The sequence below is a fragment of the Amborella trichopoda genome, chromosome 1 (assembly GCF_054954075.1).
Source record: "Amborella trichopoda isolate Santa Cruz 75 chromosome 1, AtrichopodaSantaCruz75HAP2 v2.0, whole genome shotgun sequence".
Taxonomy (NCBI): domain Eukaryota; kingdom Viridiplantae; phylum Streptophyta; class Magnoliopsida; order Amborellales; family Amborellaceae; genus Amborella; species Amborella trichopoda.
The window spans coordinates 2416724-2443906 of record NC_142336.1 but is presented as its reverse complement, the minus strand read 5'-3'; the positions used below and the strand labels follow the sequence as shown (position 1 = coordinate 2443906).

Sequence of the window (27183 nt, the reverse complement as noted above, 5' to 3'; positions counted from 1 at the left end):
GGAAATCAGGCACCCAAGGGTCGTCCATGCGCCGTTTATTTGTTTATTTATTTATTCCATTGGTAAGTTGTTTCAGCATCAGTTTTCAATGGAATGTTTTAAGGGTGGTCGCGGTAGTCCGATTCATGAGTGCTTTTCAATGGTAGTTTCGATAGGTAGTGTTTTTATCCATACGAGGATGAAAAAGATGTAGCGACTAAACTAGGAGATCTCAGAACATATGGTTTTTTGGGTATTTTTTATTTTTTTTTTGATTTTTTTCTTTCATGGTCATTGGTTTCAGCTATTTTTCGATGCCAGTTTTTCCAAGCAATTTTTCATTGATGGTTTTTAGAAGCAGTTTTCAGAAATAGAACGGTTTTGATAGATCCAAGTAGTGGTTGAGGGAGGTATAGGATCCAGGTGGTTGAAGATCTGGGTAGTGGTTGAGGGAGGTATAGGATCCAGGTGGTTGAAGATCTGGGTGAGTGGCCATGGGAGATCTAAGTGGCTGGACGAGTGGTTGAGGGACCTCTAGGATTTGGGTGTTCAGGAAAGTAGTTGAGAGGCAAATAGCAGAGGGGGTTTTAGCTAACATATTAAATAATTTATATTGTAATAAGTTATTTGGACAATTTATTTTCAAGATTTTGAAGTGTTTATAGATTTGCTCATTTGCATCATTTTTTAAATTTCAAATTTCGCAATTAAGGTTGAACATAGGCTTTCAGCCGGTTTCCAAGACTGAAACTACATCTCCCAACAAAATCTACAGGTGCGCCTTACTTGTATGGTTTATGGTGAGCATCTTACACAAACCTCACCATGTGGAGAATATGTTCATTTACTATAGAATCAAAGAAACAATAGAAAACCACATAGAACGATGCAGTTGACGGACGCCTCCGTAGGAGTAGAGGTTAGGTGCCCTTCAAATTTTATTATTTCAAATTTTATTATGGTATATAATTTCGATGTAAAATGTTATTAGGATTATCTCAAAATCTATTTTTATATCTAATTATAAAATTTTAAAATTAAAAAATGGTTAAAATCAAGTAGATCTATAAACATATGAAAATCTTGAAACTGGACGGTGTAGATAATATGTTGTAAAATGCACTATTTCTGAGACTTAAAATATTTTTATTTTTCATAGTCATACATCTCGATGTACATCGAGATGATCAATCAAAGGGTTTTTCAACATTAAAACTTCCTTTTTCGATGGATTTTTTAGCGGCATCCTTAGTTCTACGTTATAAGGTAGCATCCTTATATAAACTTTTTCCTTCATAGAATTATTAAACCTTTTAAATTTGTGAACTTGTTATTTATGACATGGCAATTAAACCTTATATAGAATAACAACTTGGAAATAGGTATGCGTTTACTAGAACCAAGGTCCATATTATGGACGGTCTTTGGGGAATCACAAATCCAATGTTTTATGAAAATCATGTATATTAATTCCAAGATTTAAAATTCAAATCTCCTATTTTATGTCCCAACTCTACAAAAAAAAAAGAGAGTAATGATCATATGAGACCCTCCCACACATTGAAGGGCTAAGCGCATGATCGATTATTTCGAATGTTCTCATGCCGTATGACAATAAGGACATTTCGTTCTTCGAAAATCATTTCGCTTGAGAAGCATACGCTCTAGAGAAGCGTCAACCACCGATTGGTTCTTTCAAACCAGAAAGACACATCGCCACCCAAAGAATCACCGTTAAATTTGACATAGATATCTAAAAAAGTCAAGTCTCACACACATGTGATAACTTTTATAGAGATATGCGTAAAATTTAATGATGATCTTTTGGGGTCCTACACACATGGGTGTGGGAGGGTCTTATAGGATCATTACTCAAAAAAAAAAATAGATATAATTTATTTGTCAAATAATCAATATGTTATTCATTTTCAATTATTCTAATTAGTTTTTAGAAAATGGATAAGTGACGTGGATCACTTATCCAAAAAACTGGTCTGGATCAGTGGTCTGGATCATCGACCTAGCTGGGTGAAAAACCAATAAAAGAAATAAAAAGAGGGAAGAAATAAAAAATTGAAAACATAATAAAAATAAAATATGAGGTTGGATCGGCCGGTTCCTTGTTATAACCGACTGTTTATGTCAGAGAACTAGATAGTTATTAATGAGAACTAATTGGTTTCCCGTTCTCGAGATATGTCGGGAAGAGATCAGCCCCACCTATCATTGATCCAGATCAAGCAATTCTAATTCGGATTAGCCTTGTTTAAAACACCGATCCTAACTTATGCTAGGTTGATAAGGTTACGGTGTTTTACGGTATACACTATTCATTTAGTTGAACTGTGTAGATTTGAATATGCTTTTTAAGGTAGTGTAAAAAAAGTGACAGGTTGTTTTAGATATAATAAAATCTACACCATTCAAAATAGATGGTGTGGATTAATGCAAACTTATTTCTATAATTACGGCAACATCCTTATACAGAGTGTATTCCTCAAGTAATCATCACTTAGATGTATTTAGTCAAATAACGTTTTTATCCTAAAATAGAAAAAAATTATTTTATTTTATTTAATAATTCACTTTTATTTTATATTGAAAAATGATCTTCCAGGACCTTCATCTACTCATGTGAAGGATCTTAAAGGATCACAATTAAATTTAACTTGAATTTATAGAAAAGTCAAGCCCTACATCCATGTGATAACTTTTTTAGAGATCCGTATCAGTGACATGAGAAGGACAGAAGGTCCTATATTATTCTTTTATGTTTTTTATGCATTCTAAACAGGAAAAGAAAAATTTTATATTTTTATTTAATAACCCGCTTTTATTGCGTCATCAGAGTTGAGGAAGCTCGTGAGGTCCTAAAACTCTAAATTTCCTCACACCTTCTCACACGTGCGAAATCCATGGCCGCGTCAGCTAGTTCCCGGATATTACACGTGTCACGTCCGACGTGTAAAAAATGCGAGAGCGGCGTGTATTGTCGCGTTGGAAATTTTACCCCTCAGCCCCTCTCCCTCTCTCTAAAATCTCTCTCTCTCTCTCTCTCTCTCTCTCTCTCTCTCTAAACTCCCTCTTTCTCTCTCCTCCAATAAATCCCTTTCTCTAAATTTTATTGCTTCTCTCTTTACGCGGAAAACGCAGTCTCTCTCCCCTGCAACTTCGACGCCATTCCCTGTGGCTTTCATTGTGATATCATCTAAACCTAACCCTAATTTCAACCTCGTACTCTCTAAACCCTAGCCCCTACCGGGAGGAATCCCAGAAATAAACCTCAATCAGGCATAAATCATCACTATTTCTCTCTCTACTGCTCCATTCTTTGTGCCTGTACAGCTACCACTCTCTCTCTCTCTCTCTATAAATATAATATACCTCGTTCTCTCTATCTATGGCCCTGTTTTACCTGTTTTATTGACTGTAACTGGGTTCGTAATTAAAGTGCCGGTTTTTTCCAAGGCCTTGCCTATAAGATTGTTTACAGAGGTGTACAATCAATAAAGTAAGGTTTAGAGAGAGAAACATGTACACTTTGAACTATCTGGGTTTTTGCTTTTGCAGAGCCATTATTCTTATATGCGAGGAGGGGGAGGGGTATTAAAACCTAGATGCACAGTTAATCGAGAGACTAGGTTTTTCTAATAATGGTGGAGCCTGACTCCATTGCTGTGGCCGTGGAGAACCGCGCTCTAACGCTAAAACCTTCGTATGAAACCCTGGATGCAGCTTCCGGAACTGAGATTGAGGGGGAAATTAGGGTTTCACAGTGTGGTGGTGATAGCATAGAGAGAGAAGAGAAGGGCGGATCAGAGACTGGTGGAGCGAGGGCGGAGAGAGAAGAGAAAGGGGGATCAAAAGGTGGTGGTTTTGTGTGGAAAAAACAGAGTGAGAAACCTGGTGAGTTTCAGGTTATGGGGGCCGAAGCTTGGCCTGCTCTCACTGATGCGCGGCCCAAAACCATGGAAGGTTCAAAGCCTGGTGGTCATGTTGTTCCACCTCCTGTTCAGGTAGGCTGATAAACTCCAGAGTTTCTATTGCATTGTGTGTATAGTTTCTTTTAATGTATGCAACTGTGTAACTTGATTTTATTTTTTGTATTTTGTTTTGTTTTCTTTTTGAGTAAGGGTAACTTTTTATAAATTAAGAAAATTTACTTAGTATTTAGTTCTAAAGATGGCATCCCACAAGTTGGGTGCTCAGTGTAGAATATTAACAGTATCGATCGAGAGAGCAGAAGTAGTAGGGGGGATAGGGGAACTACAATATCAGGCTAACAGCGCCCAATAAACCAAAAAACCCAAAAATCCAATAGTCGAGAGATTATATGCCTGGAAAAATCTCTGTTATAGGAAAATAGTGCCTGCAGGTGACAAGCGCTAGAGGAACATCTCCCGCACTTAGAAGGTTGGATTGTAGCCTGCAACGGCGTTCTTGTGATACCTCTTGATGAGTATGCGTAGGGAATGACGATTAACAGTGAGTGGGGATGCTTCTCATTGGACAAAGGTGGCTTCCTGGCAAAGTTTCTTTCTCAGGCAAGTATTGTCAAAGGCTGATGCTGTTCACGGTGTAGGGATGCTGGCGGATATCTTCTGGCGAAAGTTGGTCCACCAAGGGGTGGCATAGTAAGATCCTCAGGGGTGTTATGAGAGGAGGCACAAAGAGAGAAAAGTGGCAAAAGATGGGGGCAATAAAAGAGAGTAATTTAAGGTGGTGGAGTGGATTATGTGGTGAATACAAAATTGGTGCACTTAAATATAATATTTGACCATAGTTTTATAAAATCTTCATGGTTTTATTTTTATTTTCATTCAAAAGCTGTCTGTTAAACCAAGAAAGCTTAATAATACAAGGAAATTATTCGTTATATAATCTGCAGCATGATCCTTATATGCCAATATCTAATGTGTTATAGGCAGAGTTTTATTTCTCAATTGAGCCTGGGAGCCTGCATATCAGAAACAAGAGAAAGAACTGCGAGCCTAAGATAGAGGGGATAATTTTCTACTTTAATAAGTAGATATAATAAGACAATTATCGTACAATCTGAACTTCAAAGCATGTTGCATAGTAACATTGTTTTGTAAGGTTCATTTTATTTATTTCTGTTGCTTTAAGATCATTAAATAATCATTAATAGCAGGGACACTAGTGGTGCAACGTGAGACACATGTGAAGCTATTATTCATATTTGAAGTGCGACTGTAGAATATGAAAATCCATTTAACCCCCTCAGTTTTTTATTTATTTTAAATGTACAATCTATTATGAATATGAGTAAATTTAGGTTAACCCATGAAAGAAATCTAGTTTTCGAATGGCTGTATCAAACTTGTTTTATACACATACTTATTCTTGATGGTTGAAATTGTGTTTTCTACATGATTTTCGACATGTCTTAGCCGGTTCCTATTTATGCTATAAGGCATTAGTTTAAGGAGGCTCTTTAGAGAATGGGTTGGGGCCTTGGTGGTAGTACCAACGAGCCCTCTGATGAAGTCTCTGACTCTATTCTCACCAAAGGGTAGGGGCTTAAATCATCACCGATATTTTTTTTTTTAAGGAGGCTCTTTAAGGGTTTATAAAAAGCATATTATCGATTGAAGAGGGTAAAAGCGTTTGCATACGATGGAAAATTTACATCCATTGTGCTTTCAGTTGCATGCATGTATTTATTGGGCTTATTCTATTACTATGAAGCATTGAGCGAAATGCATGTATCAAAGAGTGTTTGTTTTCCTTCAAATACTGCTAAATATTCAATATGCATGCTTCCACTCCTCTTGGAGCCAAACCACATGGGATAATGGATACTAAACTACATGGGATAATGGATACTTGTTCCATACTAAGATGGCCACTCTATTGGCTGTTTACCATAAAACAACATATCAAGTCCAATTAACTGTTCTTGTAGACATCATTAAACCTGTTTTCAATCTAATGGTGCCTATTACATTATCAAAAAAGAAAATCTAATGGTGCCTATTTTATATGAAGAATAATTTTTGGAGCTTTTCATTGTGCTTCTGCTTGCTAACCCGATGAATTGATTCTCCTCTTGTAGGGACCGGTTCCACCGCAACGTCCTTCACAAAAACCAGATGGGTATGGGAATCCAAACACCTTTGGTGGGCATGCGCCTCCACATCATCAGAAACCAGGTTCGAAGCGCAATAATCCCCCTGCAAATGGTGCATCTCACTTTCCTCCTCCTCCTCCTCCCATGTCCTATCCTGCACCAGTGTCCACTGTTTTCCCCATGGTTGTACAACCCTCACATATGCCTGTCCATGAATATGTATTCCCCCCTTGTCCTCCCCCTCAATTGATCGCAAACCCCGAGCCTCATATGGGTAGCTCTGCCCTGGAGATTCCATTGAAAGGCTTTACTGCACCTCCACAAGGGGGCAGTATTGATGCCACTAGGAACTTCCAGCCATTGCCACGTGGTGATTCGAATGCTTACTCGGGAAACTATGGCAGGCGAAATCATCCGCAAGAGCCAGGTGCTGGTGGTCGTTATAACCATTCTTGGCGTCACCATCGTGGTTTCAATCCTAGAGAGAATATGAATATGCAACAAGGTCATGGGCCGAGGAATTTTGTTAGGTCACCTCAGCCTCCACCACCAATTCCACCTTTTATTGGTTCGGTTTCTGGCTTCATGAATGGACCTGGTTTCCATGGTAAGTAACATTCTGAATTGTTTTTTTCTTTCTTTCTTGATGATCTTCGCCTTACTTTTAGCTCATTTCTATCTTGATTTTGGACCAGATATTGTGACGGGATCATATTGTCAAGTTTGATTTATTCTTACAATTTTTTTTTAAGCCTAATTGTGTTTCCCTTCTCTGTGTGAAGCTCCTCCTATGTACTTTCTTCATGCTCCTCCGCCTGACCCTATGCGGGCCCCCCGCTACTTCCCACATCCTACACCCCCTGGTGTAGTCATGCTGGCACCTGAGACACATCAGTTGAGGGCAAATGTAGTCAAGCAAATCGAATACTATTTCAGGTGAAACCTTTGTTTCTGAATAGATCATGCTGCATTAACTATAAGAAAAATCATGTTTCATTGTTTGCTGCATAGTTATGGTCTTATGGAAAACAAAATGGTGATGTATTTCTTTTCACTTGATTGCAAGTATTTGGATCAATATGTGAAGATATTTTGCGTTTGTGATGCAAATTAACTCAGTTTTTTTCTGTAGTGTTGATAACTTGTGCAGGGACTTCTTCTTACGTTCGAAGATGGATGACCAAGGATGGGTTCCGATTTCAATCATTGCAAATTTTAATAGGGTAATTTTTTTTTGTTGCCCCAAGCTACCTTTTGAAAGGAATTAGTGGTTTAGAAATTCTATTTCCTCTAGAGACTTGTATCCAAGCCTGTTTTGGGTTGCATTTGGTAGTTCTTATGTCATTTCTTTTACCATTTGAGTAGTTTGAAGAGATTCTTAGAACTGGCAGCCTCGGGTGTATCTTACTGCAGGTGAAGAAAATGACAACAAATATTCCATTTATTCTTGATGCATTGCGAAACTCGGATGAGGTTGAATTGCAGGTTAGATATCTCTGATATTCTGCATCTTTTCATGCTTTTCCTTTTCTGGGTCATGTTTCAGTCATTGTTTTGCAGTCAGGATGCATCTCATGCATCTTCTTTTCACCCTTTGTTTCGATTTTTTTTATGTTTTTTTCTTATATGGTTATTTGATATCATGACAGGGTGACAAAATTAGGAAGCGCCATGATGGTCCAAGCTGGCACCTTCCTCCCGATCACTATAAGCCTATCCTGAGCAATTATGCACCTCAGGGCCCAGTTGATGGGAAGGCAGCTGACCATGTGAAGTATGAACAACCAGAAGAAGTTTCATCAACTAGTGAAAGTCACAATGCAGATTTGCACCCACCGGAACATACTTCTGAAAATGCATCAGAGTCTCCTAATGAGGATATGCCAGCTGGTGAAAGCTGTGTAACCAAAAATCTAGGTGGTGGAGCTGCCAATGGCTTTTCAGATAAGGATACACTTGAAAGTAATCCTGATCACAAGAATATCAATATGAATAATGGTATTGGCTTGGGAAATTCTGAGGGCAATGGCAATGCTTCAGGAGATTTTGATCCTAAAATTCAAAATGTTGTCATGGCTTCAGAGTCTGTCCCTGCTATACCGAAAAGAGGTGGACTCTCAACAGCTTTTGCTGAGGCAACCACGTTTAGGGAAGAGCAGAGTACGTTTCTGCTTGACGAAGAGTTGGAATTAGAGCATGCAAGTAGAAAAGATCATCTTTCCCCTGGTAAAAGGTAATCAAGCTGCTTTACAATATTTGATCCATTGGATCTTTGTTTTGTTGGTTCTCAAATCAGAGAGTCTTTTGTTTGATTCTCAAATGTCTCATTTATCCATGTAATCTTTCTATCTTTTGGCAGATCTTTTTCTCCTGTATATTGTCAGTTAAGTTGCAGTTAATGCTTATTCTCCAGTTAATGCTTATTCTCTTTGTTTCTTATCCATCTTAGGATCTCTTTTATTAAATATTATCTATATCTCTTTCTAGGGGTGTTGGCTATGGGAACCTTTAATTTCAAAAAGCTAGAAGATATGTGCTCAAGATGTTGTTATCTTAAATATAACATTCTTATTTGCAAACTACGGCTGTTGGTATATTACGGACATACATATGTGGATATAAATATTCTGGTGTATGCAAAGTTAACATTTCTCAAAAAAAAATATTCTAGTGTATGCATGCACACATTCATACATGTATGTACTGATGTGCCTCTATGCATGCATGCATCCTTACAATGATGCATCCATGTAATGATGCATCATTTCCTTTTAAATATGCCATCCTTGTACTTCAGTATATTTATTTTGTTTGAGCACTTAAGACTTCTGTTGTTTCTCGTACTTTGTCTTTGGGAAGACTCAATAAATGACTGCGATCGGTATTTCATGCTCTAATTATTTGGTTGGGTGCTTTTATTAGGTACAGGTTGGTAATGGGTTTTAATTGTTGTTGGTTTTTTTTTTTTAAATAAATGTAGGATGCACAATTGTATTCAGATTGATTAACAACGCTTTGGTTCACTGTCTATATCTGCTATTTTTCTGTTTGTGTATTCAAATCTCCTCAAGTCTCGTTTGCCCTGGAATTCACATCAGTTTCGTCCAATGCGAATTTTATTAATTTTAGTTCTAATTCCTTTGTGGTGAGATTGTAAAGAACCACTGAATCCAAGATCTAGGCACTTCCTAGTGGCCTTGCAATTTTTTTTTTTTTTTTTTTGGAGATTTAGTGACAAGATCTTGCATGTTATGTGCCAACAGTCTCTTGTACCCTTACCCGCCCCTGCCATAAGAATAAGAATCATAGAGCTGTCTTAACTTTCTAACAAGCTCATGTGAAGCTCTGAGAAGGCTATCAAAAGGTCCAATTCTATCATTCAAAGGCTTGGGGAAATCCTTCCTTGCTGGACAATCTATCCCACATGGCATGGTGCGTTCTACTGCCCTTCATTAAGAGGCGTACTCTGCTCCATTATGTGCACTCTTCTTTCTGAGATCTTCAAGAAACTAAGCAAATTTAGGAATTTGGCATCCTTTATCCTTCTGATTTGACTTCACTGAATTTCCTTTCTTTGTGCTACCATTGGAGGCAATAAATATCATGGCTTCACCTCTCAACTGGACTTTTGGCTCTACGAGATCTTTTTTTGGTTCTCTCCATTAAGCCGTTATGAGGTAAAGTACATATTTGTCTTTAATGGCCTCCCTTAATCCGAGATGCAGGCTCTATAATATGGGAGCTTGGAAGATGACATTGAATGTTGGTCTTTAAAGAGATCCTTATGGACAATGTCAGCAATTTGTGAAGATGAAGTAAACAGAATGTGGTCCTGAGCATAGTTAGTAGGATCTCCTAAGGTTCTTGCCCCATCTCTGGAAGCTCGATCCTGCACTTGGGACAAGGGATCTTGATTCTAGAATTTTATAAATTTAGGGATCTTGATCTGCAAAATTGGGGATCTAGATCCCTCTCATCCAAATGAAGGGTGCATGAATAAATGGATTCGAGTTTCTTTTACATTGGTACAAAAGATCACTAACACATTTCGAGTCTCATGCCCCGACCACCCCCTCTTCTCCCACCCATCCTCTTTCTAACTCCCCAGTTCATAATCTCTCTCTCTCTCTCTGTGCAAGAGCATATTTCTCTAAAGTTTATGAAATCTGAATGTGCTTTTAGCATAGAGATCGACTAGTTGGCAAACAATCCTAATGCCCCCACATTTACTCAAAAAAAAAAAAAAACACAATCCTAGTGCTCACAACGACAACCAATGGGGAATCGAGTTTCTTTTACATTGGTACAAAAGATCTCCAGCACATTTTGAGTTTCATGCACGGACCGCCCCACTTTTCCCCCACCCATCCTCTCTCTAACTCCCTAATCCATAATCTCTCTCTCTCTCTATTCAAGAGCGTAATTCTCAAAAATTTCTAAAATCTGAATTGGCTTTCGGTATAGAGATCAACTAGTTGAGAAACAATCTTAATGCCCACAATGTCAACCAGGGTTTGAAGCTTGAAGTTCGAACGTTGAACTTGTAGGTCATGAAAATAAACACCTTGACATACAAGCTGCTGCCGTGTTATGAAGCTGTAGATGAAGGAGAGCAGCTGAAGTTGTGCCATGTCCTGCCCTAAATCCTTTTCATTTCACCTACTGGAAGCTCTATAAGCTTTATACAATTAATCTTTGTTTCTAATGCCCTTTTGTTGACCATATCCACTATTACAAATACCTTTGCAGGTTGGCCCCTTCTACGCTTCTGGAATCTTTTTTTTGCCTTTGAATCTGGAGAGCATTTGACCAGTTGCATGCCAATCACATGTAAGTGAAAGGACCCAAATAAGGGATAACAAGGACACCACATTTCCATCAAACACTATATCTTTTTTCATGCCCGAGGACTGAAATTTGAATCCTTATTTTGGTTTTCAGTTTCACTTCTCACTTATGAAATACTCTCCAATGATAACAAAATTAACAATCTAAAAAATAGGATTTTGTAGTTATTGATATTTTGGATTTAGAATTCAAAAAAAAATTAATCATATCGTTCCAACGCACTTCGTTCCTGAGCTAGAGTACCCTACTTGGTGAAGCTTGAGTTAAGCTGGATGGACTTCGATCCCATATGCTTCAGTCATTCGATTTTGGACAATTTTGGATCAGGCTCCTGCCATATTGGGATTATGGTTCTGTTACATTGTGTATGGATCTGAATCCCTATGCGACAGATCTTTTTGCATCTCTCGATCCCACAGTCCCCGATTTGAGATTTGACCTTTCTTCATAACGTGCTAACAATGTTCTTTGGGATATTACTTCCTCTTTAATATTAGAGGAGTAGTATTTAATGTGCTTATTATGAGCATGAAAATTTTAAACGTATAAGGAAAGGTGAAAAACTTGTTGCTGGCCTGTATATTCCCCAATTGTTGTAAAAAATATAGCAAAGAAGTTAAGGGGGAAGAAAGAAAACAAAAAACTTGCAATAGACCTCATGGCCATATAAGCTCAATGATAGTACTGGATATGATGCTTGTGGTCATCAATCATCATCAAAGTTGGAGTGAACTAGTAACATTGGGGCCTTGGTTATGGCTTCTCTGGTGCCAGAATGGGCGAACTATTACTGGGAAAATGTAGATTTCTCCGCCACTAATGTTTTGATATATGTTTTGTATGGAACCCAGTGTTTCAAAAAGTGCTAGGCGGCACCTAGGCGGTCAGGGGCATCCAGAACCTGGGCCGCCCAGTAGAACTTTTTTTTTAGTTCTCTTTCTCAAAAATAGCCTTCAAAAACCCACAATTTTACCCATTTAGTATTAAAAAGATGAGCCAAAAATACCCTCAAGGAGCCGCAATTCTGCCCTTGAGCGGGCCGCAGGCCTTGGGCGGCCCCCTGGGCGGGTTCCCGGGCGCCTAGGCGGGCGCCCAGGGATATCCGCCTAATTTGGTCGCCTAGGCCTTGGTGATGTGCCCAAGCCTTCTGGACCGCCTACGCGTTGGGCGGTCTGCTTTTTAAAACACTGATGGAACCATGAAGATTTGGTGGAGCTTTGTTTGTTTTGGGTTTTATAGTTTTCATGCTAATCTTCTTCAACACTCTTCGACTGATTTCTTCAGGAATGCTAAGTTTATTGGGGATTTTTCGTTGGAAAATCGAGGGGAACATTTTCACGATCATTTTGCAGTAAAACGTGTGACAAAGGACCTCTGATCGGCCAAGTTATGGCTTTGGCAAATTGCCACGAACCCAAAAAATTCTGCTATACATAAGTTTTGCCCACTTGTAAGCCTCGGATGACCGTCGATCTGGACCCCAATCGTGAGTTTTCTTACGTCATCTCGAAGGTATTCGAGTCACGATTGAAATGCACTAAATTTGAGAGTTGATGGCCGGATGTCGAGTTATAGCCGAAGAAGCGCGAGGAGGTCACACAAACTGGTTTTTTCCCGAACTTCAAAACTTGCCGACTTCTCTTTAGGATTTCTTTTTATCCAATCGACGATCATGTGCATGGCCTATACCAAAAGAATGTGCTCGTTGAGGAGCATGGCATATCCAAATTTCAGCACGGCTTGTGGATCGAGAGATCCAAGGGCTCAAAGTATACCCAATTTTGAAGAAGTGTTGCAGGATTTTACTACTTTTGGTAACTGGTATAAGCTTTAAAATCCTGAATAGTATGAAAACAACCCTTTTTTGGTAGTGGGGCCTAGCAAGTTCCGTTTGGCGTGAAACTCGAGAGTTAAGGTTTTTCTGGCTTTCTTAGTTCATCCGTGATAGTCTTGAGCCACTGAGGTCAAAGTTTTAGGAGTTTATTGTATTCTTTCTCATGTCCATTTTTGTACACCTATGGTGTACGATACTCCTTTATCTCATCTTCCTCGTTTCTCCTTGTTGTGACGCTCGATTGGGCTGAAATTTGGGGGGTATCTTTAGGTCAGTGGGGCCCACCTTTGTGCTCTTTTTAGGGCCAAAATGAGGTCATATGGGAGCTTTTCAAAATACGGGCTTTATTACGTGCTCCATGACTAGAAAGGCTTTGGGGTCCATGGTTTTTATTGGGCGGGTCCTGGGACGTAGAAAAGCAGGGGCCTTGGTGTTTTGAGGGCTTGGATGGGCTTTAAGAGGGGGAGGGGGTTGGGGGGCTAATACATGCCTTTTTAGGTGTATTTGGTGCCTAAGAGCCTTGGTTGCAACCGTCTCTTGTGCTATTCGCATGGAGGCGTGGTGCTTCAAAAATGCGTGCAAACATAGTGACTTGGGCGAGCCATCTTGGCTTCGCTCGAATCATGTCCCAGCCATAGACTGTATAAACCATGGAATAAGAAAAATTAGTATTATTGATTGGAAAATTATAGAATCTGAAAATTTTTGGAAATAGAAATATCGGAAAATCATAAACAACCAAGGACCCGGTTTCTATGCGGCCAAGCTTGCATACGCAGAAATGCGGGCCTCTTAATAAATCCATTTTTGAGATGAATTTTAAGACTTAATTTTTAAGGACATGTAATCTCTAACATGGAGATCATGAATATGAAAAATAAATAAATTTTAAAAACTTAGAATAATAATTCTAGTAAGAAAACATTTGGACTGTTAGTTTCCATTGTTTTTAGATGGAATACCTACTTGCATTTAAGATGGATGCTTTATACTTTCTGGACCGCATATGTAGAAATGCGGTCCACCCTCATGAAACAATTTATTTTAAAAAACTTGGATAGGGCTTGGAACTCAGCCCCTGTTTGAGCCGAGTAACTCGGTGAATCCGAGTCCTGAGTAGTGTATGAGCCCCAAAAGCGCTCAAAACAGCCAAAAGAAAAGGTTAAAATAAAAAAATAGGTAAAAGTTGAAGAAGGAATAACAACATTACAGTATAAAAAAGGAAAAAAATATGCATGTAAGAAGGAATAATAAAAAAAGAGATTTATGACTTGAAATAATTCAGAAAAAAAAGAGTAGAGCATATTATAAGAAAAACTCACAAATCATCATAAAAACCGTAAACAATATATAAACATATGATCCAATCTTTTATTATTGATTTCGTTAAAAGCTTAAAATTATGATTTTTTAAGACCTTTTTAATGGCTGATTTTGTCTTGGGAGCTTGTCTTGGCAACAACTGATGCCATGTTACCGGGCTGAGTCCATTTCAACTCGGCTGAGTTTTTTAACACTGTAAAAAACATTCAACGATATGCATAATGAATTATAAATCAGTTATATTTGATTTAGTAAAATAAATCAAGTTGATGAATTTAAATTGAAAACAATGAAACATAGCCAAATTTTTGAGGCCGATCCCTGATCTTTGGTTTCGATGTGACTTGATGCCTCCTATCCTTTTCAAACTTTTCTTAGGCAGCTGAAATCAATACCTTCAAATCGATTTAGGTTACGAGTTTGTATCTAGTAGATCCAAGCTCTTAAAAAATTCGGATGAACAACAAATTCTTTTATGAAAGCCAAGTCTATTGTTGGATCAAGAGCACAAATATAGGCTTAGGGATTGAATTTAACATAAAAAATTGAGCGAAGAAATCACAAATTTTCATAATTAGGCAAAAACTTGACTTGTTTTTTTGTCATCTTAAAAATTTGTCAAAGGACTGAAATCTTGAGTTTTTTTTTTTTTCAAATTTATTATTCCGAATTGGCATATCAGGCAAAAATATTTCTAAGGATGCCATTTTGGCTCAAATGAGCAAAACCTAAACCTCAGAATTGAAGTAATCAAGAAAATTAGGGGGGAAGATTTCGGCCCCCCTTTTAAACTTAATCAGTGTGCAGACAGTACTCGGGCTAGTGCTGTAGCGACTCGTCCAAGTTTGCTTGAGTTCCACAGTACTCGGGCAAGTTTGTACAGTACTTGCTCGAGTATGTACAATGTACTTTAATTACCCAATTCCAGGCTCGTAGTAACTTACCCGAGTCGGAGCCAATTCTAGCGAGTTTTGAACACTGTATTCAAAAGATAGGGCATGATCCGCCTTCCTTGGCAGGTAAGGGTGGTTAATTGCAAAACTAGGGCACTGAACTCTTCTTTCGCAAGGGTATCTGCTTTTGCATCGTGTCAATTGTACTGTTGTAAAACGTGTAAGGATCTATTTAGCTCAAAGATTTGGTCAAACACAAGTTCTGGTCTCGAAGGACAGTTGGATTGTCTATTGGGGTGGTAAATAATTGTTTACCCTTCAACAAGCTGGGAGGAGCCAATTTGAGGCCCTTCAAGGAGGGCATGATCTTTGACACGTTCTCTATTGCCACCCCTAATGGTTTTGAATAGGACAGAAGCATAGCACCCAAGCTTTCTCCAAAAACACCACCAACTCATGCAAACACCAGATTATCATGTGAGAACCCATCTATGTGAACTGTGAAGTTTGATGGTGTTTGGTTCTGGAGCAAACCAGTGAGAGGATCTAGGAGAAGACATTGATGTTGACCTGGTAATGGCTTTCCAATTTAGTAACATGTAGGGTAAGTATTCTACTCTTTACGTTACCTCACCCACTCTATCCTTGTGACCTTGATGTTGTCCTTGATTGCCATGATGTTTAATTCTCTTCCTTCATTGATCTGTTTATTTTCTTCCAACTTCCAACCAAATGGTCCACAAAAGGTTGAGGATAGAGGCCTTTTGTGGAACCAGGCGTGATGCAGCTCAAACCGTATTGGTCTGGGCTCCCTCAGGGCACTCAGTGCCTAAGAAGATGGGAAGATGATCTGAGATGGTCTTGGGTAGGGTTCTCGAGTGGGCTTTCGATGTAAAGAGACAAACGAAGTCATTTCAAAGGTTGTTTCTTAAAATTTTCCTCAGCAAAATAATCAGCGAAGGGGCTGGACATCCCCTTCTACTTGTTTTATGCATATGTGACAAAAAAGAGAGACTCAAATACCCCTATTATGAGACATAAAAAAGACTAAAGTCACTTAACTATCCCTTAAGTTTATAAGCAAATAAACAAGTTTAATTAAGTCTCCTTTTGTCACCAAGAGGGCCATGTATGGCCCATTAATGGAGGGCTAAAATGTGCCAATCACGTAGTCAGGGATGTGACCACCACATTTTAATCTATTAATTAAAATCTGTTTCTAGAATATATGATGTCCAGTTATTCTTACCAGAATACTGCTATATCCACCCGTCGCAGTCATGTGGTATTGATTATGGTTATATGCAGTTAAGTATTTGCTTCTGAAGATTGATTATTATCATCCTTTTGTTACTTAGCTTTTGAAATGTGATATAATTATTTTGTGGCTGTAGTATATGATAAATATCTTTTGTTTTCCAAAGTTCAAAAAGTGCTCAAATTTCAATCTATTTTGCACATTATTTGAGAAGATTCACTTCTTCATGGATAATTATTTACTAAATTAGTTGTCTTGTATTCACTTGGATTATGTGTGTTTAGTTTAGTACTAACTTGATTTTCACCAAAGGTAATTGGCCTTATCTTCATCCTCTAATTTACTTGCTCTCAATTAAATGAATTTGTTCAATATGACTTATGCTGAACACGTTTTTGATATTGATTTTGCTTCTGAACTGCCTTATATTCTAATAGGGCTGATGAAGAAGAGGATGACACAGATGTCAATGATCAGGATGTACAGAGACTTGTTATCGTTACCCAGGTACACCAATTGTACGTGCTACTGAAGGATAAATGTAGGTCACCTGTACTTAGCTCAAAGGGATGTCTCTCTAGTTATGTTTCTAGGTTGAAAGGTTATTTCAGTTGTCGTTTCTAGGTTGGAAGGTTATTTCAGTTGTCTCTCTGCAAATTTCATGTTTTGATGTATCTTATGGACTATTTATTTGGTTTTCTTCGCCTTTTTATTAGATAGAGATTTAGTCCTTGGACTCATTACTTTGGCAAACTGTAATCTGTGAGCATTTCTTATGATTTGAAACACCAGATTCAGGATAATGCCAGATGGTGGCTTCAATAAGACCCTTCTCTTAACATGTTGATGATGTTCGTGTCGCTACTGCATTCTATGTTTTACAATGTCTCTTGAAATATTTCCATCAATGGCGTATCGTTGCTGTATGGTTGGTCAATTATTTTAGTCGTCTTACCTTTCCTGTCGGTAACTACTATTTTGAATATGACTGCAACTTACTAGTGAGGATTTTATCTATTAACTATCAATCAATCCAAATATGCTTTTCTTTTTATAAGGAATGAAAATATGCTTACTCGGCAAAAATTCAAGAGTTAGCAGGAAGCACAGAACTCTTTAAGTCATAAATCTAGCAGCTGCCCAGACTCCTAGCATGCTATCAATACCCCAATGCAGGCCTGCTTAGTCTAAGCACAGCCACAAGGTTCTCACATGAGTTTAAAAGTTTAAAAGGCAGACATTGCCAGCTACTGAATGTGGGTTCATGGTGCGTATTTGTTATCTCAGTACCATATTCAATTACAATCAGCTAATACTAAACTTTTTGTGACTTAATCTTCCCATTCCGAGTTCAACTTCCATTTTCTAAGTGTTTTTTTGGTTTAGCGTTTATGAGACCTAAAGGCATGGAGCTTGAATTTCCGTCACATGGAGGCAACAGCCTCATTTAAAATGCGAACTTGTCTACACCTGCAAACGATGAAATACAGGCTCAAGATGGACACCGAAAATTCAGAATTTAAAAACCTACTTCCCATGGCCTACACAATTGCTAACTCTACATAATAAATATAAACATTTGATTGTATCAAGGAAGTCCCTTGAATCTAGAGTTTAGCTTTAGCAAAGAGAGAATAGAATTCCGATAGCTAAACTTCACATAATGAAGGTGGTAGTAAACATTTTATTTATGAATTCCTGAATTCTAAAGTTCACAATGGAGAGAAGAAGAGAGAATAGAAATCCAGATGTCAAGCACTTAAATATAGAGTTATAGACTAGATGAACAGTTGATAGCACCAATCGTATTCAAAAGCTGCAGTCATATTAAAGAACAGTAGTTTTCCACATCTGTGATTTCTGTGTGATGTGTAGACGGTTGAGGAGATTGTTGAACATTTTATGCACTGACTTTATTGGGCTTTGAGGTGAATTAGGTCACCAGACATACCTGAAGTATTGATGTGCTCTTGTATGGTTGGGAGCTTTTATAAATTAATGTTTTTATCCTTTACGGGTGTACGTAAATTAAGATATGCCAAAATTTTGTAGGAGTAACATAAGTGGGTTCCCCCTCCTCTCGGACACTCTCTCCACTCCCCCGTCCCCCTACCCTCTCTCTCACTCTACTGCATCTAGAATTTGATTGCTACCCTATATAAAAATGAGCCTTAAGGTATGTTCCTCTCTAGGAAGAGGGCTGTGGACGAATGGTGGTGCGTACATTTTTGTCTACAAAAAAGTGGGGAGGGACAATAGTGGTGAAGGAACACATTTGATGATCACAATATCAAGGGCTATTGTCACAGAGGAGTTTAGAAGGTGGATCGAGTTCCTGATTAGATGGCTATGGTTGGCCAGGGTAAGCTTCTCACATTTGAATTGATGAACTTTCAGTTTCAAGGTGTTCATTCGAGTTAGTTGTGGGATCTTCCTAGCATTGCTTTCTGAACCCCTTACTGTGAAGGGTATTCACCGAATGTGATTTGATGGATGAGCAGGATTTTCCTTCGACAACGGGGGCCTTACAGCTGCAATGTTGCTTCTGGATATTGTTGGCTCTTTGGAGATCTTATTCGAACATGTGTATGGAGTAACTCATGAAGCAGCCTGCGATTTGGCTTTTACGATTTCTTGGATTGTGGGGATTTGTTCCCTCATTATAGCTTAAGCTACTTCATGGATATAGACCATTTACTTTACTAACTCAACAATAAAAGTTGTCCATAATGAAAAGGCGTTCCTATTGTCCTGAATTGCTCTTTGTTTATTTACCTTGTGCATTATGAATGGACAGAGTGGTATCAGTATATTGTCATAATCAAAAGAAAATCATGAATCACTCTGACAGATAATAGTAGTGGTAGTGCTAATATCTGTACTAGAAATAGTAGCGAATGATTGTTGTCCTAGGATTAGGTTTTTCCTTGATAGAATTCTCTTTTGCTATGGCTTTCAAGTAAAAAGAGAATGAGTTCCCTGGTGCTATACCAGCAATTAAGTTGAAAATCCCTGCATCTTTGTTGATGGTTTGCCATGGTTGAAGTCATTTATTCTTTCTTTTTTGAATGTCAGAATGGTACCTAGGCAATGAGTTTGTATGGTACTCTAATGTTTTTGATGTGCTCTGCAGAATATTAAGTTAAGTGAGGGTGACAGAGCTGATGCAAGGGAGTCAGCAGTCATCTCAAATGAGCTTGTAACTGCAATCAATGATGGCCTCTATTTTTATGAACAGGTTTGTATGGCTGATAGATTATATGGTTATTTGCAATCTAGTTTCTTCTTAGACAATTTTTTGGTTGATAGTTAGAATTTGACATAATTTTCTTTAAGTAAAATCTTCACCTAGAAATTGGTCTGAAACATGAAGAAATAAGTTGTCCTAGGGTGTGTGTGGTGTGTGGTGCGTGCGTTCGTGCGTGCATGTGCTTCTGTGTGTGCCCACACACCTGTTCGCATGTGCGTGCGTGCGTGCATGTGGGAGGGAGGGAGGAGGGGTTTACTTGGTGTGTGAATTTTGAAAAAAAATATTTCGTTGCTGATTTACTGTTTGGTAGGAATTACAAGCTAGCCGATCTGGTGGTGGCAAGAGGAGTCAGTTTGGTATCGAAACAAGGGACGGCGATCATAGATCCACTGGTCCTAATCCTGGATTGTCAGGTTCGAAACTCAATCAAGGTTTTGGTGGTTACCATGGGTTAGAAGAGACTGGCCATTCTAATTCTCGTAGGAGAAACAAAGGCTCGAACAAGTCACACACATTACATAATCAGCGTTTATTTCCTAGCAATCTTAGGAACCAAAATATTGGTCGTAACAATCGCCAGGGAATTATATCTGAAAGTCCTCCCAGTACTTCAATTGGGTTTTTCTTTGGGTCTACACCTCCTGAAAGCCACTGGTGAGTTCTTTTATTTATTTATTTATTTATTAAGTTATATTTTTTTAGGTGGCGTATGAGTTTGGGCGGTTGCATCTTGCCTTAAAAACATCGAAGTTGGAATTTTGTAGTCATTTTTTTATTTTTTATTTATTTTTAATTTTTATTTTATGGTATAAGCTTGTGGAATATGGGAAACCATAGTTATTAGGGTAATCATTATCTGTTTAAATTATGGATGATGTGTGCAAGACAGTGGGATCCCCCATATGAGGCTGATTCCCTCTTTTGGAGAGTCACACACTCCCTCTCTACCATCCATCATTTCATTAGATCGTGATGATTCCAATTGAATGTGGAACATTGTGGTCCAATGGACTTTGGTTTCCTTTCCCATTGGAGTCATTGATGGGTATGGGCAGTTGCGTCTTTCCTAGTGATAGTAAAGTTGAATTTTTTATTTAAAAAACTTCTTGCTTCTTCGAACAGTTATTTGGATAAAATTTTCAAAGAATAAAATATCAATAATAGTGATTTTTTCTTTAATTATTTTCACAGCCTGACATCTTCAAAACTGAGTGCTTCTCCACATGGAGTCCATTCTGGAAGCAATACAGTTACTGGAAGCAGCCCCCCTGTGGGGTCTATGCCAAAGTCCTTCCCTCCATTTCAGCATCCAAGTCATCAGCTTTTGGAAGCGAACGGGTTCAAACAGCAGAAGTAATTTGATTCTTCTCTCATTGCCCCTTTTCCTATTTGTTGTGGGAAGATTACTTTTTTTTCCCTCTCTGATGGGTGGGGTGGATTCATGTAGTATACTTGGGTTAACATTTTGTTTGATGATATGTTTGCTCCTTGGTATAGGTACTTGAAGTTTTACAAGCGTTGTCTTACTGAGCGGAAGAGATTAGGAATTGGTTGCAGTGAGGTGAGTTGTATCCATACTCGTAATATCTGAAGAATGATTCATATAGATTAATTTATTTTCTTGTTGATACTTCTAATGTTTTAAGCATGATCAATGCATTTTGGAAGTAACAATTTCCCTTGTTCAATAACTAATTGTTTATTGGAAAGGGTTAAAATAAGGCCTAGGTCTCATGAAAAAAAAGTAAAGCCGCATCTCAAATCTCGCTGGAAATTGTAGATTGGAGTAAAAAAACATTCAAATCGATTATCTCGATGTTGACCATTATGAATATAAAAAAAATTAGGATTTCAAGCTAAACAAAAAGTGTGTATTTGCATTATCTAGACTGTCCATTTTCAAGTATTCAGAGATGTACGAGATCTGTGCCACTTTTTGAGCTACAAATGTCATGACCAGTGGTGGAAATAGAGTTTAGAGCCATCACAGGGGTTTCCCATACGTGAAGTGTGTTCTGATTGAAGTTATGAGGTGAGGCTTTAATTGTTGCATAAAGTCTGGGCCTTATGGAAACTGCATCCTTGTTCTTTTTAATTTGAACAGTTTGGTAATTTTCAGGTGGGGTACAAATGAAGTCAAATTTATAATATGGAATAATAGCATATATAAGATAATGTTGGTGCCATTCTCAAAAAAAAAAAAAGGTAATTCTGATGGCGCACTGTCAGTATAGGGGTGTGATGCAAATTTTAGATTAGGTTTTAATGGCAATTATTTGGTAATGTTGACAACTTAACATAATGGTTCCTTTTATTTAGTGATGGTAATAATGTGATGTATCCCGTTTGTGTGATACTCGCACAAATACAAACACATATAGAAATATATTATGTTTGATGTTCGGGAGGTACGGGTGGTTCTCTTAGAAAGATGTGATACAGTGCAAGTAGCAGCAGAAATTCTTCTGTATGTATGTATGCATTTGTGTGTGCTTGTGTGGTGGCCTTTTTTTCCTTTTTTTTTGTTGGGCCTGGCATGGGGGAGGGGGGGGGAGAGAGGATATGTGATGAGTATAGGAAGTCATTTACATATATTTTCTTTGTTAAACCCTTGGTCTCCTTGTTGCTATATATTACTTGAGTTACGATGGATCAAATCATAGTAGGTCTGAGTCTTTTGTTTTCTGGAAAGCCTATGCCTTCCCTTTCATGATGGTTTTATACATCTAGAAAAAGGGAAAAGTTTATATAATGTTGACATCTTAAAATGTAAAATTAAGGTGCACCTCTAAAACCCTTCAATAAAGGTTGTTTTGATGTAGGAAAAATATCTAATTGATCATCTTGACATCAAGATGTATAGATATGGAGAAAAAAAGAGATTAAAGTCCTAAAAATAGTACATCTTACAAGACATTATCTAGACTGTCCATTTTCAAGATTTTCATCTGTTTATAGATCTGCTTGATTTGGACCACTTTTGAAGTTTAAGATTTTATAGCTAAAGATAAGAATAGATTCTCGTACCATCCGAAGAATTTCCGACGCCAATATTGCATCTCATGGCAAAGTTTGGAGGTGTACCTTAATCTGATTGTTTAAGGTTGCAACCTTATGCAAACCACACCCAATTACAAAATATGGAAGCTGGAAAATTTGTCAATGATTCCATGTGTAACTTTTGTAGGAAATGAATACATTGTATCGGTTCTGGTCGTATTTCCTCAGAAGCATGTTTGTACGTTCAATGTATAATGACTTTCGGAAGCTAGCACTGGAAGATGCAGCTGCCAAGTACAACTATGGAGCTGAATGCCTGTTCAGGTTTTACAGGTTGGTGTCGTTACTTCCTTCCAAAGAGTATCCCTCTAGCAATAACTCATCTGCTACTTATCTTTAGTGGATTGGGCTCTTTTTGTCTTTCTTACTTTTTGGTAAGTAAATGTTGGGCTAATTAAATTGGCTTCTGTGGTCTTTTCCACTATGCATTCTTCTCCAAATTAGCACAAACAACTGACTGATAGGACCCTGCAAGCATAGCTCCGAACCTTTTACTTAAAAAGGGGAAGTCTAGCATTGACCATAGGCATATGCAAACAATTATGGAAAGTACGGCGAATGCTGGCTAAACTCTTGAATTCCACGTTACTTCTAAGTACTACAACAAAAAAGCCAAAGGAGGAAGTTTTGGCTGCTGGAGAGAGAGAGGGAGAGAGAGAGAGAGAGAGAGAGAGAGCAACAGAATTGCCTTGACTTTTTCCTGGTGCTTCATTTCAGGGCCCAGTTATAGCCTCCAGGCCTTCTCATGTTTAACTGCAGTTTGTAGCTACATTTTAAGTGTTTGGTAGATGGTAGATTTATCTTCTATTTCTTAGAAGCAGGAGTGTATTATCGTTTTCAAAAATTTGATCTTAGTGCGGATGTTTCCTGAACTTGGGTATTTTTCTTTTTGAATTAGATTTTCTGCAGACCCTATATTCCCTATGATTCTAGTAACTGGATAATTCAGAAAGAAATAACGAACGATTTTTTCCTTTTATTCCTTTCTTTCTTGTGTTCTTGTTTATCTTCTTCCAGTTATGGGCTGGAAAAGAAGTTCAGAGACGACCTGTATGAGGATTTTGAACAGCTCACCCTTGACTTCTACAAGAAGGGCAATCTCTACGGACTTGAAAAGTACTGGTAATTTTTGCTGATGTACCTTTGCACATACAGAGAGAGAGAGAGAGAGAGCATTTGCTTGTTTTCTTATAACTGGTCTTTGTGGGTGGGCGGGCGGGCGGGCGGGGTGAGTGCGTGTGTGTGAGAGAGAGAGAGGAACAAGGAACCTCTAAAGAAGCACCCAGATTTGGAATTGATCGATTGGGTCTTAACTGCCAAGCGATGCCCTTGAGTTTATGGTCCCTCCTCACCCGTAGAATCACTGCTAAATTTGTCAGGGCCTTTCACCATTACCGGAAGGACAAGAAACCTCTAAAGAAGCACCCAGATTTGGAAAAGCTACTAAAGGAAGAGTATCGGAATTTGGATGCTTTCAGGGCCAAAGAGAGGGCGGCGAAAGAGGGCAGCAGCAGCGGCAGCAATTCAAAAGACAAAGAAAACGAAGTTCCACCATCTTTTAAGGAGGCCAATTGTGCGGGAGAATTCGAGGCTTGATGGAGTAAGATGGTCACTTTACAACTATATATATTCACAAGGGGCTTTGGGGTCTCATTCTTCCTATTTTTTGGCCATTTTCCCCCTTTTTTTTGGGTGCAATTTGAGGGCATAGCAAATCTTTGAAGTGGATTAAGGGGGAGGCTTCAAATTTTTCACTGTTTTTTCGTTGTTTTTGTTTTTTTTGTTTTGTTTTTTTTTTTTGTTCGGGATTTTTCTTTGCGGATTAATAGAGTTAAACACCTTGTATATATAGAATAATGCATGTATTTTGAGATGTTGAAATTGACCAATAAGAAATTTGAATAGAGCCAAATCAGCTTATATGATGGATACACTCACAAGCACACATGCATGCATGTCTTTGTGCACGAATACATGTATTTATAATGAATGTAGCTGATATGGATGACTTGATTGGGAGTGCTTATGTCAATTTATGAGTTAGGGTCAGGCTCCGGGCCCGAGTTCCCTTGGTCCGACTCAAGTGAGTCTGTGCCAGAATGGGCAATTTTTTAATAAGAAAAATTTAAAGATCACTTAGTTTCAAAAATAATTTTAATATAAAAATAAAGATCACTCCACTTATTTACTAAACAAAAAAATCATGAAAGAAATTGATGACGCAGGCGGTTCTAGGCCGGTCTCCTGGCTAGGTGATAATTGAAGCACGAGTTATACACTGCCAGGTGATAATTTTGGTCAAAAGTTTAATGACATCTACACGAGAGAAAAATATCCGAAATAAAGTCATTTTAACATTCGGAAGCTCAATTTTTGTTTTTCTGAAAATATTGATGTGGTGATTTTTGAATGTTGTTTGAAATCTTAATTTAAAAATTCGAAAATAATTTAATCTATCGTGAGAGCATTTTTTCTTATTCACTCCTCCCGGTAAAACCAAATTTAAGAGTATTATTAGGGCCCTAAATTTTGGGATGTAATCCTCAAAATAATGTAACATAAACAAAAATATACGGGTCCAAAAAGTGAAGTTCAAATCCAATATTTGGATGGTGTGGTCCAAGTATTTTAATGCAAAAATAAAAAGTCTCTATTGGAAATAATGATTCGTAGGTGGATCTGAATATTTCACATAAAAAAGTGTGCGACATTATCTCATGTATCTCGAAATTTTTTCTTTCCAAAATGGAATCGTACATTATGAGATTATTTATTTTTGGCATAAGGGAGTCGTAATTATTTTTAGATATTGGATGTGAAAATCCAATAGGATGAAATATCTTATTATTATTTTTGCACTGTGACTTTTGTTTCTAAAATTTGGTGTTGGTTTTTCTTACAACTAGGGATTAGAGTTGCTTTACCCCAATCAATCGGTTTTGGGTATTGTAACACAATTGGCTTTCCCTAATTTATCAAAAGTGGGCTCTGTGATTTGGAAAATTGTGAAGCTTAATTTTGTGGGAAGTTTGAAAAGAAAATAATAAGATACTTTTGAAGGGGACATTCTATTTTTTGATAGAATTTTAAATAATATCAAGCATACATTGTGGTGTTGGTTGGCCGTCACAAAAGAGGGAAGGGATATTTCGGAGGTGGATGTAACGATCAACTTGCTGAATTTATTTCGTATGGGTATCGTCAAGTGTAGGCCGAGATGTAGATGGACCCTACCTTTGTAGGGCAGTTACCGATTCAATTTTGATGGGGGATCTGGCGAGTATAGGCATGATTGTTAGGGACATGAATGGGGCTACGATTTTTACCTATGCTGGTCCCATTGGTGTAGCTTTTGCTAAATATGTTGAGATTGAAGCCCTCTTTCATGGTCTCTCTTTAAAACAAAAAATATTGTTGATTGTTGTATTGTGGAAGGTGATTTATTGGATGTGATTAAATGGTGCAGCAAAAAATGGAGAGTGCCTCCTTAAAATAAAAAATATTGCTGAGTGTTGCATTGTGGAATGTGATTTATTGAATGTGATTAAATGGTGCAACAAAAAATAGAGAGTGCCCTAGGAGATGAAATCTATCTGGTAGCAAATTTTAGATTTGGTGGAGTCTTTCACAGTTAATTTTCAACATGTTTATAGGGAGGCCAATGATTTGGTGAGAAGCGTGGTGCTTCCTTTCATTTGGTCTTGGTGACTACTGTTGTAATTTTTCCAATGTAATTTCTTTTTATATATTAATAAATGAAGTATTATTGGTAACAAAAAACAAAATATCTCATCAATATTTGATAAATTTTATTTTGGATTTCGTCCCCAATCAATGACATATCTTCAACCACCTCATTTCACATCCAGTAGTTAATAATGATTATGACATTCTTGTATTAAAAGTAAATGATTTCATTGTACGTGTTTTCTTTTAAAATAATGATTATCACTTTGATCGAAAAAAGTTTGATCGAACGAAGTAAATATATCAAAAAAATTTAGATCGAACAAAATAAAAATCTTATATTTCTTTTAATTTTAAGAATATGAGGTGTGGTGGGATAAGTTAGTAAGATATATTTTTAAACAATAAAAAATCATGTAATAAGTAAAGGTAATAGTTTAAAGTTGTATTTTCTTTTCGAATATCTTATTTTGATAGACTTAAAAGATTTAGATAAAGGTTTAGAGACATCACATATGAAGAACGTGTGATTTAAAGAGATCTATGGGAAAAAATAAGAGAAATGGGAAAAAAGAAAAAAAGTAGGGTGTGAGAGTTAGAGAGAGATAAGAGAATAAAAAATGGCATGATTTCGAGAGAGATAAGGGATAATGAATAGTGGTGAGAGTTAGAGAGACAAGACAGTTTATTTCTTTTATTTAGGTTTATTTAAATGGAAGAAATACTTAGAGTAGATATTGAAATTGAATAAAGTTGATAATGTGAAAATATTTTTTTTTGGGTAGATTTTTAATTTTGAGTGAAGATATATTCTCTTAAATTTTTATTTTATTTTTATTTTTTAATTTATTATTATTTCTCCTTAGATCACACTCGCATGTAATCTTCATCCTTTGTAAGATTTGCAATATTGTAATTCCCAATGCTTTAAAGAGACAAGAAACTAATGACAAATTCAAA

General features: G+C 37.5%; 1 protein-coding gene across 10 annotated transcripts; it reads left to right on the top strand.

The window, feature by feature from the left end:
• The first annotated feature begins 3109 nt into the window (after positions 1–3109).
• Positions 3110–24448, top strand: LARP1A (LA RNA-binding protein). 10 transcript variants are annotated; one of them, XR_016041615.1, is made up of 15 exons: positions 3110–3995; positions 6056–6677; positions 6853–7006; positions 7203–7293; positions 7484–7555; positions 7720–8068; positions 8153–8303; positions 16664–16744; positions 19360–19464; positions 19787–20130; positions 20668–20829; positions 20974–21037; positions 22664–22809; positions 23554–23652; positions 23916–24448. XR_016041615.1 is itself a non-coding variant. In XM_088848213.1 (15 exons), the coding sequence occupies exons 1-15, from the start codon at positions 3633–3635 to the stop codon at positions 24130–24132; spliced, it is 3009 nt and encodes a 1002-aa protein (XP_088704339.1). In that variant the 5' UTR covers positions 3110–3632; the 3' UTR covers positions 24133–24448. The 10 variants fall into 10 exon arrangements, 4 of the variants coding, with proteins under 4 accessions (XP_088704339.1, XP_011620686.2, XP_011620685.2 ...); XR_016041602.1 differs by having other exon boundaries at positions 23554–23658; XM_088848213.1 differs by having other exon boundaries at positions 16664–16733.
• Positions 24449–27183: the final 2735 nt, after the last annotated feature.

Coding starts and splice junctions, on each gene's coding strand:
- LARP1A (XM_006836088.4), top strand. CDS start 3,633: ATGGTGGAGCCTGACTCCATTGCTGTGGCCGTGGAGAACCGCGCTCTA. Junction 19,465..19,786: donor GCCTCTATTTTTATGAACAG/GTTTGTATGGCT, acceptor ACTGTTTGGTAG/GAATTACAAGCTAGCCGATC. Junction 20,830..20,973: donor AACGGGTTCAAACAGCAGAA/GTAATTTGATTC, acceptor TCCTTGGTATAG/GTACTTGAAGTTTTACAAGC.